The following is a 16,438-nucleotide window of genomic DNA, read 5'->3' as shown; positions in this document are numbered from 1 at the left end:
GAATCGCTAGTGAAAAAGATTAGCACTATGCCGTTACCGAAGCGGCGAAAATCGCACCCTGTGGCTTACCCAGCGCTCTTCTTTGGGAAGGCACCTGGCATTTTTGTTATCGGCGTGCTCGTAATCGCAGCGCCGAGCGTTGCTGTCTGCCGCTCCGGTAGCGCATCACTAGGGCTAATCTTTTTTACTCGCGACCGCCCCTGTTAAAAGTGGCTAAGCTTTTAAAATAGAGCGAGTGTCGTTGCTCGGTGAAACAAACTGTATTTTTAAGCACATCTCCTAGTGGGCAGCATTTTTCGATTTCCAAAATTAATTGATCTGCAAGCATTAATTGGCGAATTCTATAATATTAGCTCCAGGAATAAAGTGGCAGTAGAAAAGTTTCAGATGCACCTGAAAAACACAACTAGTTGAAATTTTCGCACCAAAGTACCAGTAAAACTCTAGTTTGGGCGAGTTGGTTCATGTTGAAAGAGAAAACTGGTAATGGCGCAAGAAACGGGGACACAGAAGGCACACAAAAGACAGGACTGACGCCAACTTGCAACTGGGGTTTTAATGCATTTGTTGATATGGCTTGGTTGTGGTACAAAAGGCAGGCTTGGTGCAATAAACTCCAGCGGCAAGTTGGCGTCAGTCCTGTCTTTTGTGTGCCTTCTGTGCCCCCGTTTCTTGCGCCATTACCAGTTTTTTGTTTCAAAGTAATAGGTACGCGGCTTTATTTGCCGGCCTAAAAAGAAAGCTACCACGTGACAGCTGCTAGCACACAACTCCCGCCAAAAGCACTCGCCTAGCTCTATCACAACTATGTCGCAGCTTCGGAAAAAAAACAGTGTTGTTCTTTGAGGCGTGCCTTGGGAGGCTATAGCAGCATCGCTGTCATATGGAAGCTTTTTAAATTTTGCCACCTGTGCGACAGATGATCTACAACTTGTGCATTGACAATTTATGAGTACGAAATCACTATTGCGCAGGTTCCGAGCTTATCCAAATCGTCTCTTGCTGATGTGCAGGGTCAATCACACTTAGAGCGAACACCGCTCCACTTAGAGGGAACACCACGTACCTGCGGAGCGCCGTTGCTTCTAACCCTCTCATTAATCAATGCAGAGTGGCGCACGAGAAGAGGGACCTCGACGTGGTGCTTCGTGTCATCTGCCCCTTTGCACAGGTTTGCTACCGGCTTGGTCGCAATAGTGTTCCGCGTGTGCGCAGCCACGCGGAGCCATGTTCCCTCTAAGAGTGATTGACCGTGTACGTCCGCTCCGGCCCGCGGCAGCGCCCGCTTACCGTCATCATCTACGCGGCACTAATACGGAGGTTCAGAGCCTAGCAAAATCGTCTGTTGCCGATTGTATGCCCGAGAAGCGCAACCGCTCCTCCGTGTGGCACATTCCGCTCATTGCTATATTATAAGTAGAACAAATCCGTGCACTTGCCCTGATTCGAATGAAGTAAACACGAGGAAAATCATTTGGTGCGTGTTCGCAGCTGGCCTAGCGCGAGCGCTCTATACTGCGGGACTATCCGGTCATCATTGTCCTGTACGTTGCACAAATTCATGCTTTCGCACTGGTTAGAATCTTTAGTCGGGTACAGCTTAAAGCTGCCGTGGAGCTCCGCCCACATTCAAGACCGGGGAATAGAATTCTTTTACCACAAAAAAGAAGTTCGTTGTTAAAACTTCTCAGGTCACCTCGTCAAAAAAAGCTAATCTACAAAGAAATAGTTACAACCTCTACAATTTTGCCACCTGGCTTGTTTAATCATATCAAACGTTAAGAAGCTGATGTCGTTTACTCTTTTGACTAGCTGGCGGAGTAATACAGTACACCGCGGACCGTGTACCAGTGTTAACTACTTCGGTTTCTTTAAGTTGTGTCCGCCCTTCTGCGACATTTTGTCGTTCTGTCGCTGCAGCTAACACAATCCTTGTCGAAGGAGGCACACTCTTCAGAAAAGTCGTCTTCGATTGCTAAGAAGTCATCAGACAACTTTCCACAGAACACGCCTGGCTGAACGGAAGTCTTACCGTGGTATACGGCGCAATTGAAGCTCACAAACCACTTGATAAAAAAATATTTTTGCTTCAGTACGGTGCACTCTTGCGAGGAAAGCCAAACAGCCAATTTGTTGGCTGCGATCCCAACCAGACCGTTTCTTCCTTCAGTAAAAGCCGCCAAAAAAAACGTTGTGTTGGGCAGTGCCAGACAAAGGGGGATAAAATTATGTTTCAACCGCTTTTGGCAGAAAAAGGTCGCGCGATGTGAAAATGGTCGGAAAATCCGGTTGGACGTGCTTCTTGGGCGGAAACGTAGGCATATGTGCGCTGGCGGTGCCCCGAGTGTCCGTCTGTCAGAATTTCACGAATACAGAAGCCGCATGTCGGTATCTCTTTGAAGTGCTCCTTTTTGTATGTCAACCGAGAATATTGATGGCGAAGGGTACAAAATATAATTGCAGAAAAATATCACAATTATATCGTAGGTGGCAAAACCGACAGCCCAAATGCTATTTTCTTCTTTAAGCAAGCGTTGAGAAGGGTCCTAATTTTTTGCCTCTCATACAGTTGGTTCCACAAAAAATAATGTTGCAATAATTAGTTGTACGCAATAAACTTAGGCTTTATAATTCTTTAAGCTGACTGACAGCTCGGCATACAACTATATTATCCTACGAAAATCAAATAATTTTTGTAGTTACTCGAGACATATTAAAAAGTAGAGGCAACAGGGTTCTCTATTGACTAATGATTGTGACGCTGAAGATGTACTGTTTAATTCAAAGACAGCCCCATAATTAGGAAACGACAAAATAAATAAAGCCAATGCCACTCCTTATGTCCTAAATGTAACAGAGAATACAGGATAAGAAAAACGGAGAAAACAGACAGTATTCCTGAAATTCCAGTTTTCGCATCACCGTTGCCGATCCCATGCATACATAGGAGCGTGAACAATTAACCAAAACGTGAACAGCGTCGGGGGGAACGAGGCACAAAACCTTGCAGTGCTGTCATTGCAGGCACCAAACCAGTTGCAGTTAAAGACATTATTCAGAACCCGATATGGCACATATAGCCTGCACGAGAGCAAGGCATGTGGTTCACTAAAAAGAAAACATTATTGGCGTCCAAAATAAAATAAAATCATAATGAGCAAAGATAAAGATAGAGTAAATAAATAACATACAATAGCACAGCTAACAGGTAGAAATTAGTGTTTTTAATTGTCTATGATGAAGGCCGCAAAACTACCTGACGTACAGCGCAGGAAGTTTCAGGGTTAGGATTATAAACATTTTCATAAAGGTGAATGGTAAAAGGATTAAAAACGGAGGAATAGACCAACTGCAAAAACCTTATAGGCCTAAAAGCGGAATGTCAAAGTTTGTTTGTTTGTTGGGGTTTAATGTCCCAAAGCGACGGAGGCTATGAGGGACGCCGTAGTGAAGGGCTCCGGAAATTTCGACCACCTGAGGTTCTTTAACGTGCACTGACATTGCACAGCAACGGGCCTCTAGAATTTCGCCTTCAAGAAATTCAGCCGCCGCGGCCGGGATCGAACCCGCGTCTTTCGGGTCAGCAGCCGAGCGCCGTAACCACTGAGCCACCGCGGCGGGAAAGGCCAAAGTGACATTTCCTTCGTAGAGGCTTAAAGAAAAACAGCATAATATCATCACAAAAATAAAAAAGAGAGACTTAGCCAAACATCGCCAGAAAACAACGGGAATGACGCCGTGCCTTTCCTTGTACCCGGCTTGTTCCTTTCCCTTTCGCGCCATCTTCAGAATCAACCTTAGCACTGAACAAACTAGCTCAAACGAAAGGTCTTGAGCATAACTTGAACTTCGCCTAGTTTTTGCCAGTTGCAGAAGTTTATGTCCCTTTTATTCTTGTACCCGAACAAGGGGAGAGTTCTCTATTGATTCGTTTCATGGTGCATATATAGGCTTAAAGACTTCCACTTTTTCTGTCTTCAGCTAGTCTTGCTTTCAACCTTTGGATTTGAAGAAAAGTAGATGTGTTTATCTTGTGCAATACTTAATTTATGCTTTATCTGTTCTGTATTAGTACTATTGTACCATTCCACAATATTGTACTAGGAGGTATTTAGAGACCTCGATTCAGAACAGTTGGGGATAAGAGTTAATGCTCTATGGTGATTACAGAAAGCGTTCAACTTAAGAACAGCTCAGCGAACCATGGAAACAAAATCATATGTCTAACGTTAAGAGACAAAAAGAGGCCGCTGTGGGTCACGGATCAAACACAAGTCAAAGACATCCTAATCAAAATCAATAGGAAGATGTGGGCTTGAACAGCTCGTGCAATGCGAAGGAAAGATTACCGATGGTCTGACAGTAACAGACTGTATTCCAACGGAAGAGAAGCCTAGCACGGCAGAGCAGAAAGTTAGGTGGACGGATTAAATTAAGAAGTTTGCAGGGATAGGGTGGCCGCAGCTGGCAGAAGATAGGGTTAGTTGAATAGATATGAGAGAGACCTTTGTCCTGTAGGCTCATGATGATGATGACTTTATTAATCAGAAATTTGCCGATGAAATTATCTTCCTCAGCAACTCAGGCAGCGAATTGCAGAGCATGGCAAATGACTTGCTCATGCACAGCAGATCGATGTGTCTAAAATTAGTATGCGGAACTCTAAACTTACGTTATTACTAAATCTAGTGAACCAGCGCAACGTCACAAGGCCAAGGGAAGAGAGGAACAAACACAGCGCTGAACTAACAACAAATGTTTATTCCGTATGCTATCAGCATATATATACTTTAGCACCTTAGAAAAAAAACAAAAGAAACAGAGAGGAGCGGAAAGTTTCAAATCCAGTCACTATGCGCTTGCAGCTGTATCGCGTGTACATCTATCATATGATATCAGATAGTTGTGCTCTTTCAACGAGATGGCAACGGAAGGAGTGCTGATACAATTCACACCCTTCTTTATGATTTAAGATGCGTCGATAATCTCTCGTGTAAGTTTATCTTTGTGTTTGGTAACTGCATGGCTGTTTTTGTATACTGGGAAACAGGAACACTCTCGACAGTGAATACCTATGTGGCGGCCGCGTTCATGTGAGTGTTCATGTTTTCCAGTATTCAAAAACAGCCATGTAGTTACCAAACACAAGGATAAACTTACACGAGAGATTATCGAAGCATCTGAAATCATGAAGCAGGGTGCGAATTGTATCAGCATCCCTTCCGTAGCCATCTCGTGTAAAGAGCACAATTGTCTGATATCATATGATCGATGTACACGCGATGCAGATGCATGCGCATAGTGAGTTTGTTTGAAACTTTCCGCATCTCTCTGTTTCTTTTATTTTGGTTTTTTCTAAGGTGCTAAACTATATATGCTGATAGCATCTGGAATAAACATCTGTTGTCAGTTCAGCACGGTGTTTGTCCCTCCCTTCCCTTGGCCTTGTGCCGTTGCGCTGGTTCACTAGATATGTCAGACCAACTCGCCCACCAGTTCATGTTGTTATTACCATGCAATCATGCTATTAACAGGCATAACTGCATGTTCTTTGTATGCAGCCGCTTCAATTCATAGATATTGTTTCGTTACTAGGACAATCTTATCGTCCCAACTTAGGTTTTGAAAAATTGTTTTTATTTTTTATCTTTGAGCCATATCATTTCTAAGCTATTCATTTACACTGGTTGCACTACGTTTACGTCCAGAATTATATTTCTGCACGCTTTCCTTGCATTTTTGCCTTAAAATCCCAGCTTCATCTTTATGTTGTTTTCAAGTACTATACATTTTTAGCTAGTACTTTCCTGTTAGTTTCATTTCTCCTGTGGCCAGGCGTCAAGTGATTTTCTGCCCCTTTCAACTTTCTGCGTTTGATGTGCACTTTTCATGCGTATACATACCCTGCGGATCAACGTTTATTAAAATAATCCTTGGAAATTCAGGACTGCCTTGCATCATTTCTTTGTTGGAACTTGTCGCTTTGTGTCGTTCCTGACTTCAAACATAATTAACCTGCACTTGAAGCTCACACCTGCTCTGTATTGCGCTGGCAGAATATTATTCAAGCTTTAGAGCCAAGCCAGTTTATTGCGATGCCAGTGCTTGGAAAGTCCGGTCATATTTGGTATATTTCGAGGTATGCTTGTAGAGAGGTAAGCTGCAAGAACAGTGTCGTGTTCCAAGTAAGTCGGTTGTGTTTGTACTACTTCAAAAAGGAATTTGGGTTCTTTCATGGACGGATATCCCTGCCATCATTGCGTGTATATCACGCATTTATTGGATGCCGAATGAATCACGAATTGACCATTTTTTCTCGTCGGTTGATCGCAATTGTCTCGCTCAGTCCTCAGAACGTAACCGGAGCAGTGCTGATGTGAACGGGTCGGGCGTTTTTCCGAGCTTCTAAAGTCACTTGTATTTAAGGGTATGTATTACAACATAAAGAGCGAGAACAGAGAACTCTCAGAAGTTGTGGGTCCTCGGAAATATGAACCACAGTAGTGCCAAGGGAACAAAAACTTTGGAGGTAAACAACGCCTATGCCACCCTTGAAAGGTTCAGAAGAAAAGTTGTGCAGCATAGATGAAAGGCTGTCCTCTCGTCACTAATACTACGGTAACTGCATCTTCATTCAGAGGGAGGCGCCTGCAGATGCTGTGTTCTCAGTAGAATAAAAATTAGAATGGAAATCTGGCGTCGCCTCCTTGTTACCCTAACTTAAGTCATGTACAAAGGTTGTTGGAGTGTGTTTGAAAGCCTGAGCCCCACGAAAATTGCTGACTATTATAGCAATATTCCAATAGTACGGCTTTCTCCATTCCGGTAAAAGGGGTAAATAACCAGGCTGCCCTGAATCGTTCAATTCGGCGACACTCCAGGTCACTGCTGACTTGCTCAATACACTGTACATAAATGCCGATTTGTAGTGCCCAAAGGCACAGCGTTTACTTTCTACTGACCCAAGAAGTGACCTTTTTTGATTTTGAGATGTGAAGAGACGTCTTAGGTGGCCCCATTTTTTCGACAAGAGCGCGACCTAGAAGACGCAGGACAGTTTATTTAGAGCAAATAAATTAATTCCCATTGGCAATCATATTACATAGGAAGCGAAATTTCGGACACCTGTTCGTTCTGAAGGCCAATTATAACAAGTGGAAATGTCTTCTTTGGTCTGCAATATCATCGTACTCTTGCGTGTAGAACATACTAAAAGTTGTTCGCTCAATAATCTCTTTTCTTAGTTAAGTAAACAGCAGAGCATGAAACCAGCAACAAATCAGGGTTTAATCGGCATAACGGTAAATAGGAACGGCTTCCAAAGTACTTGGGAGATGGAAGCTTCAAGAACGTCGCGGGTCAGAAAATCTGTTAGCGTATTTCCCCATATTCATCGCGAACAGGAAGTGGCATGCTTTGAGGGTGTGGTGCGGTTGTGTGCACCCATCAAATATTCTTGCTTTTCTTTTCCAGTTTCCGAATCCAACATTTCGCTATTTTTTTTTCTAAAACTACTGCAAAGACCTTTCTCGTTTTCAACTTTTCCCTGAAAAGTGTGCACACCAATTGAATGTCAACTTAACTGCCTCCGTATGTCTTCTCGCCCTCTACGAAAATCAGGATGCGTATTTTCTGTGTATTCGTGCCCTGGCACATGCTTTACTTTCTTTATCTTCAGCGCCGCCTTGTAAGCAAACCCGGAACCAGCACTTCATCCTCCCTCGCAGCCTACCCCACTGCCAGAGAAAGCAGCTCGGTATTCTAAAAGGACAAAATAAAGCATCGGTTAATTTTATTCGAAATTCTTATTTCGCTTGCTTGTCTAATTGTTGCTTTGGCGAAGCTGTTAAGTGCACCTCAGCTTCAAATGCAAGCAAATAGGCATTTCTGTGTCAACATATTGTTATTCAGGCTGATATCAAGGAGCCGCTTGTTGCTCAAGTTTTTATACGTGAGTTGAAGTGTGTGGTTTTCTTTGCAGATGAATCTGAAACCTGCCTTAGGAAGACATAAAGCGATCAAGAATGTGCCTGCAAGTTCTTTCTCTTTTCGCAGTGTTCATTCTCGCTGTAAGTAGTGGTCGGACACTTCTTATCAATGTAAGCTACTCTGTGTACAGCATAATTCGCGACATAGAACAGTATTCCATTCAAGACCTCACTGCTCGCACAAATCCAAATGTACAGTCCCGGCCATCATTTTACGAGCACGCTTCTCCTATCAAGCCCCTGTCACGACTTAGGCGACAAAAATTAGGAAGTACTTTATACATAACCTAGCACATGCGTTCTCGCATCATTCCAATAAACCGTCACGCGTTTTGTGTGGGAAGAGCGAAGAAATTTTGAACGCTTATGCGTGTTCAGTGATAGCTTGACCGCACCTTTACATTCAAAAGATGCAACCTCTAAGACGACATTACTCTTGCAGCTTCTCCATCAAACAGTGCTTTCAGCGATGACGTTGGTCGCAATAACACCTGAAAATTGTACAGTATAACTAGAAGACATGCGCACACTAATAACTTGGAGTATGTGAGGTGATATTTTATAGTAGCTTGTTTTAACCGTGTCCTTCCCACGCATAATGCTTAGTAAAGCCATAAATTGTTGGTTCTGTTAATGCGCTATGCAAGCTTGGTAACCTTAATGCTGTTATCTCCTTTTTACGGCCTGCTGACAAGTTGGATTTTCTTTGCATTATAGGGAGTTCAAGCTCCATTGCTAGCGTGATAGACTCGGAAGAGGTGCACACAGGCGCTATTCCCAGGTTAACTCGTTTTCGGTCCTACATAAGCGCACTACGTTATTTTATTGTAAAAATACGATTAATAAAGCACCAGTCAGACTTCATATCAATGTTGATACTGCTATCAGCATGCATACATCTGAACCACTGGTACCTAAATTTTCCAGGTTGCAGACCGATCACGTATTTACCCAATTTTATGACCTGCGGTGCTTCTTCACGCTCATTATCACTGGCCTAACTTTGATTACTGGCGGCGAATACTACATTTCCTACACGCTGTAGCAGTTTACTTAGTTACGTGAGCGTAGTTACTTAGTTACGTTACTTAGTTATCTTATCGTCTGCCTCACTCTGCCCACTGCAGGGCAAAGACAATCTCCTATATCTCTCCAATTAACCCTCTTCTTTGCCAGCTGCGGCCACTTTATGCTCGCAAACTTAGTCTCACTAGCCCTCCTAACTTTCTGCCACCCTCTGCTGCGCTTGCCTTTCTTAGAATCCAGGTCGCTGTCCTGAATGACCATCGGTTATCCTGCATTCTCATTACGTGGCCGGCCGGGGCCCATCTCTTCCTTTTGATATCCACTGGGATGTCAGTAACCAATGTTTGATATCCTGACCAACTCAGCCCTCTTTCTTTCGCTTAAATTTACGTTTACACCAATTATTTTTTCACGTAGCTCCCTGCTCTGTCGTTAACTTGAACCCTTTTCGTTAGCTTCCACATTTCTGCGCCCTAGGCGAGTACCGGTAAGATACAGCTGTTCTATGCTTTCCTCTTGAAGAATATTGGTAAACTTCTAGTAATGGTCAGAGACCGCTCCAAATACGCTGCTCGCTATTCTTATTCTAATTATTTCATTCTCATAATCCAGATCTACTCTCCCTATCTCCCCTAAGTAGACGTACTACGCGACAGCGCACACATCTCGTTCGGTCCAAAAGCCGTCGACATCGTAGTTGTCTGCACCGCGCGTTGGAAAAAATTCTATCACGCCAACCGTTTGTCGCAGAATGTTCCGGTGAAGTCATACAATTCAGCGTTTCGTGCAGCATAAACTTGCTAGTTAGGTTAGAGCCTAGCTCCCGCTAGGGATTCAAACCGCTGGCCTATATGTATCATGCACTGTTCCGGTGTTCGCCAAGACAATTTAAACTGTTACTGTGTCGTTCCCTAAAAAAAACGCAATTTTCTATTTGTCCTACAGGCAACGCACCGCGCCGAACGGGCGATGGCGTTCCGTGGACGCTCTTGCAGTGCGGCAAAATGCTGTTGGGACCCATTCTTAAAGGCGAAGCATAAGAGTCCTCCAAATTTTTTCCTTACACTTTTGCAGCACCTGGCTACGAATTGTAAACTGCTATTCTCTTCCGACACTGTTGAACATTGTGGTTGTTTTGTACATATTAGAGGCCTTGTACTGCAGTAGACTTAGGTTGCTGATGAAGATATTATTTTTTACCCAAAGTACTGTTTTGTATAACTCAATGATCACATGTTGCAGTTCATCTTCTGAGTGCTTAGCAAGGCTTAGTCATTACCGAATAGCAGATGATTAAGGTATCCTCCATCAACTTTTATCCCAAACAGTACCCGATCCCGGCCTCGGAACATCTCCTGTAAACTGGCCGCAAATAGTGTAGGCGGGATCGCGTCTCCCTGTCTGACATCCTTTCTTATTGAAATTTTATCGCTGACTTTACTGAGGACAACGTTTTCTGTGCACTCGCCATCATAACTTTCGTCATTTCTACATTATAGCTCTTCTACACTCTGATTCCGCAATACCTGCATGACTGCTGAAGCTTCGACTGAGTCAAATGCTTTCCTGCAATCTATAAAGGCTACATACAGGGCTTTGTTATACTCTGCGCACGTCTTTATCACCTGGTTGGTGCTGTGAACGTGGTCTATTTTCGAGTGCCCTTTACGAAAGCCTGCCTGATCATTTGTTTGATTTAAGTCCAAGGTTCTTCTGGCACTATTAGCGATTATTTTACTCAATAGCTAATAGACAATGGACAATAAGCTGATTGGTCTGTAAAATTTCAAGTTCTTGGCCTCTCCTTCCTTATTGATCATAATGATGTCAGAGTTCTAAGCTGCTCTTACGCTTGAGGTCATGAAGAATTGCGTATACAGGGTGGCTAGTTTTTCTAGTCAAATCTCCCCTAAAGGCCTTCAGCATACCTGCTGTTATCTAATCATCATTAGCTGTTTTTACCCTTTTCGTGGCTACTAATGCTTTCTTTAATTCCTCTTTCGTTATTGGCAGTATGTCCCAGCGCTTTGTACTACTACCTCTCTTATTAACTTCCAGAATTACATCGCTTGCCGTGTAGATATGTGCAGTACTCTTCAGCAAGTTTAACTATCTGATCTATACTGCTAATGACATTGGCCTTTTTGTCTCTTAATGTATACATCTGGCTTTTGCCTATGCCTAGTTTCCTCTTCACGATTTTAGGGTACCTTCGTTCTTCCAAGCATGCTCCATTCCCTTCATAATAAACTTCCTTATGTCGGCTACTTTGCGCTTATTGATTGACTTTGATAGCTATTAAAGTTCTATCCTGTCTGTGGGCTTAGACGACTTCATGGTTTGGAATTTCATCCGATCTTTCGTCTCTTTAGATAACTTGTCAGTATCCTGGGGAACCAGCAAACCACCTACTTTTACTGAGCATGCCATAATGATAGCTGTGAGATTATCCTTCATTGCCCGACCGTTAAGGTGATCGTCCTCAATTAATGCCGCATATCTGTTCTGTAACGATATCCTGAAACGTTCTACTCTCCTTCTAACCGCTATCTCGTCAATAGGCTTCCGCTTCACTAGTTTCTTCCGTTCCTTCTTTAAGTATAGGCTAATTCGGTACCTTACCATCCCTTCGGTCGCTACAGTCACATTTAGACGACGTTCACGTTGTTCACGATTCCAGGGTGAGCACCCATTGTGAAGATTATTTCGTATTCAGCCTCATCATTGGGGCTCTTCCACGTCCATTTACTATTCTCTTGTTCGCCATTATTAGGAAGAACATGCATGAGTAGAATGCCTAGCACTTAGCTTAATGACAATGCCCCCTTAGACCAGAGAAAAGGCTGTGCTGTTATGCTCTGAAAACTCACGCATCCAACGCACTTGTTCTAATCCTCAGCTCATTAGTTTATAAGCTTAGCCTTGTAGCACTTCAACATGGTGTACTGATTGCATCGAAAAATTTCAGAGTAAACTGCTAGCATAGACATATGTGGGGCACAAAAAATAACAGAGAATGTTTACAACACTCGTATTCAGTGTGAAAATACGGCGTAATTTAGCGAGAGACGACTTGATCGTCTCAAAAGCACCTTATTATTGTCAAGATGATGAGAGGTAGTGCCGTGAGACGTAGCGCTCGCTCTAGGTGCTATAGGTGCTATAGCGTCGCGCTGCCAGCCGGGAAAGAAGGCGGCAGTTTAGCTAGGCTCTAAACATCCGGATTAGCGCACAAAGACAATATCCTATACGCATCGCTCTGCCGTCTAATCCGTCTCATTCAATTTTAGTACTTCTTTAACAGTATATCCCCTCTATCACCTCATTAACTCTCTAAAGGCAGCATTAGTGAACTATTTAACTTGGTTTCAATTTGAATTCAATTTTCAATTTTTTATTATTACCATTTCTTCTGCACAATGCATAACATAACTCTCTGGATCCTTATCCAAAGGCTAGTTATGGATCCATGCAATAAAAGCGAAGAGATTATTGAGGCCAAATGCTTTCTACTGCATGTGAAAATAATGCACATATTAATGGTAGAAAAATGCAAAGCGTTCAAGTAATTTGGTTCAGATTACAGAAATACACAAGGGCTAATGACAAAAAAATAGAAGAGTGTGCAAAAAAACAAAGATATGAGAGAAAGAGCAGCATTCTTTATACAAAATAAACGCAGTTGCCTTAGAAGTAATTATTCAATGATAAATATGAATAGCATTTCCAACATCGACATTACACTGAAAATTAAGAGACAAGCACTAAGCGATTTACATTGTAAATCTGGTTATTATTTGTGACAGAAAAAAGGTCTTCTGTGAAATGTAAGGATTAGACGTTGCTGAGACTGTACAAGGGATTTTATTCAAAAATTTTATCCCTTGATACTCGACGCGGCGCTGGCCATTGTCGTTGCGAGATGTAGGAGCCATAAATTTCCCGTGGGCTGCTGAAGGGCTGTTAGTTGGGGCTCTATGGAATACGTTGAAACGTTTGGATTTTTTGTATTTTTTGGGGTTTAACGTCCCAAAGCGACTCAGGCTATGAGAGAGGCAGTAGTGCAGGGCTCTGGAAATTTCGACCACCTGGGGTTCTTTAACGTGCACTGACATCGCACAGTACACGGGCCTCTTGAATTTCGCCTCCATCAAAATTCAACAACCGCGGCCGGGATCGAACCCGCGTCCCTTGGGTCAGCAGTCGTGCTCCGTAACCACTGAGCCACCGCGGTGGGTCGGAATATAATCGAAGGAAAGAGGGAGGCTCCGGAGAGGACTCTCAGTACGAGTAGTGCAACGCGAAAATCTCGAAGCTGCAATGCCGGCATTATTTGGTGTCTACAGAATAAAGGGCGAGAAGGCGTATTGGGCGTTGTGCAAGTCATTACTCTCAGTGCCCGCTTCTGCGGGCGTAAAACAGGTTCAATGTAAGCCATGATTCTATATAGTAAGTTAATTGGGACTGGAAATGCTAAAGTATATTGTTTTTAGTGTGTGCATTTCGAAATGTCGCCAAGGTTTAGCCAGAACGAAACATGCACAACTTAATGTTTCGACCATGAGCAAGTCCCCCAAGTTAAAAGACTAAACGTTCTGTGCGCCGCACACAGCCCATGACCATAGTTGTACCATAGTTGTAATTTTCTGCTGCGTGCTCATAGCTTTCCTCTCAAGCTAGGTAGCATTCAGCCCGGCAAGCTACGATTCCCACTTCTGTAGACATGGATGAGCAAGTGACATGAAATAAGCGTACGCGCATCTCCGAGCGGCAGCTTCTGATTACTGCAGAAGCTGCCGGTTCTGCAGAAGTTTGTCAGCCAACGGCATTCGAGTATGGCCTTGGAAGGCAGTTGCGGCTGCACTAAGCGCAACTCGAGCATGAAATGAAAGACAAAAATTATTTCGTCAAAAATTGTGAAGTTATATATTGTATCTGCTATTTCTCATATGCTGCGGCGCGCATGGAAAACGTGGTTTCGAGAAACGGGCCATCAGTGTAAGGTAGTACATTAGAGTTCTCTATGTCTCTAAACAGTTTTACACAGCTCTTGGAACTTGGTTTGGTTTATTGGGGTTTCACGTCTCAAAATAAACTCATGCTATGAGGGATGCCGTAGTTAAGGTCTCTTGAAATTTCGACCACCTGGGGTTCTTTAAAATACACTGACATCGCACAGTACACGGGCCTCTAGGATTTCGCCTCCATCGAAATTCGGCCGCCGCGGCCGGCGTCGAGCCCGCGTCTTTCCGGCCAGCAGCCGACCGCCGTAACAACTCAGTCACCGCGGCGGGGTGTTCTTGGAAATTCCTCAGCAAATAAGTTCAGAATGGATGAAGCAAGGCGGTGCTTTGGTCCGTATTTAAAAATTTATACTGCTATGCGCATCCGAGGTCATTGCAACCAAGTGACAATTCTTGCTCCGGTTCTTCTACGCAGGTCCATGCTTCTAGTGAACGCCGGCCACTTTACCTTTTCGGGCATATGGCAAACAGCTTGGAAGAGGTGGATGATTTCTTGCAACAAGGCGTGAACGCTTTAGAGGCTGACTTTACCTTTGCCTCCAATGGAACCGCATTGAAGTTGTACCATGGGCCTCTCTGTGACTGCGGTCGTGACTGTAAGAAATCCACCGAAGTTATGGCCTACCTTACTTATTTGAGGAGCTCGGTCAGCGAAGGTAAGAGCTAGCAAGTATGCCGATTCACATCTGGGCTCACGAAATGTATTTAAAGCGACACATGATTAATGAACGCAAACGAAGCCAGGTGAACACTAAAGCACTATTAGGATTTGCGATAGCAGCGGCAGACAAATTCGCAGGTCTTAGCACATCAGCTTCACAATGTCATTTCCGAAGTTCCTACAGTAAGTTTGCAAAAATAACAAGTTCTGAAGACACTTTGCGCATAGGACATAGCCAGACACTGTTTAATCGCGCAGAAGATGCTCGAATACAGAGCGAGCTAAGTAGGCAGTTGACACAGGCTTTTTAGATTAAGCTGTTTATGGCGTTTGGCTACACATCACGAGGTCCTGGGATGCGAATGCGGATTTCGATGGCGGAGAAAAGTAAAACTATTAAAACTGCCACGTTCTGTGTTCCTATGGAGAACCTATGGAAGCTGCTTATGCTTCCTATGGAGGAAGCATAAGAGGGTTCTCAGGAGCTTCCACCCTCTCCGTTCGATGACGTTCTACGTCACACCTGCGGTAACTCAGGACGTTCTACGTCCGCCGCTTGTGAACGTGGGTGGCGCTGATGAACACTCTCAAGGTTAGGTTACTTGTAAACATAAATACCCCCGAACACAGAAGATATGACAGCCGTCGCCGTAGCTCAGAGGTAGAGCACCGGACGCGTAATTCGGAGGTCGTGGGTTCGGATCTCACCGGCGGCATGGGGTTGTTTTTTCTTCTGTTTTTCTAATCAATTAGCTTAAGCGATAACATATTCAGTAATGTTCTAAATTGATCAACACCACAAAATAAATAATTCAATTAAAAAAAATCCCCTGTGCCCCTTGGCTTCTCTGGCTGTTGGCTTCTTTCATATTTACAACGCGCCCCACACACCCCTTCCCTTGTTTTCTTAAATGCTTAGCGAGAGCCTCGGTTCTGGCAGCCTTGACGCCATAGGAAGCATAAGAGGGTTCTCACGCAGCTTCCACCCTCTCCGTTCGATGACGTTCTACGTCACACCTGCGGTAACTCAGGACGTTCTACGTCCACCGCTTGTGAACGTGGGTGGCGCTGATGAACACTCTCAAGGTTAGGTTACTTGTAAACATAAATACCCCCAAAAAGAGAAGATTTGACAGCCGTCGCCGTAGCTCAGAGGTAGAGCACCCGATGCGTAATTCGGAGGTCGTGGGTTCGTATCCCACCGGCGGCATGTGGTTGTTTTTTCTTCTGCTTTTCTAATCAATTAGCTTTAAGCGATAACATATTCAGTAATGTTCAAAATTGATCCACACCACAAAATAAATAAATAATTTAAAAATCCCCTCTGCCCCTTGGTTTCTGTGGCTGTTGGCTTCTTCTTTCATATTTATAACGAGCCCCTCACACCCCTTCCCTTGTTTGCTTACGTTCTGTGTATGTTAGGGCACAATAAAGGCAGGCAAAAGTGAACTCCATGCAAGTGCTTTTCTTAGTAACAACCGGTTGTTCCCTTTATTTCGTGATATTGATGTTCATTCGGCAGAAAGATGTGCATTTATTTCGAAGAAGATTCGATTGATTATTGTTACTTTTTTACATTAAATAATATGTTGGGCAAGTTGATGATTCATGATGGCAAAACCGCAAGTTTTGAAGGCGGGACTAAGAACACAAGGCGACACGAGCGCTGACTATCAACTTAATATGCTTTGCCTGTGCCACGTATAAACATGTACAGGAATTGCAAGCATGAAGTAGAA

At 43.7% G+C, this 16,438-nt stretch overlaps 1 protein-coding gene across 1 annotated transcript in view; it reads left to right on the top strand.

Moving 5' to 3' along the window:
• The first annotated feature begins 8,024 nt into the window (after positions 1-8,024).
• Positions 8,025-16,438, top strand: part of LOC149328626 (dermonecrotic toxin SPH-like) — a 28,975-nt gene continuing 20,561 nt past the window's right edge. The window contains exons 1-2 of the mRNA XM_089560926.1: positions 8,025-8,069; positions 14,454-14,694. Of these exons, the coding sequence (XP_089417052.1) occupies positions 8,025-8,069; positions 14,454-14,694 (286 nt within the window). The remainder of the gene's footprint in view (positions 8,070-14,453; positions 14,695-16,438) is intronic.

This window comes from Amblyomma mixtum, chromosome 9, assembly GCF_055824585.1.
Source record: "Amblyomma mixtum isolate Tamu chromosome 9, ASM5582458v1, whole genome shotgun sequence".
Classification (NCBI taxonomy): Eukaryota; Metazoa; Arthropoda; class Arachnida; order Ixodida; family Ixodidae; genus Amblyomma; species Amblyomma mixtum.
The sequence above is the reverse complement of the archived record's forward strand: the minus strand, read 5'-3'. Positions and strand labels throughout refer to the sequence as shown.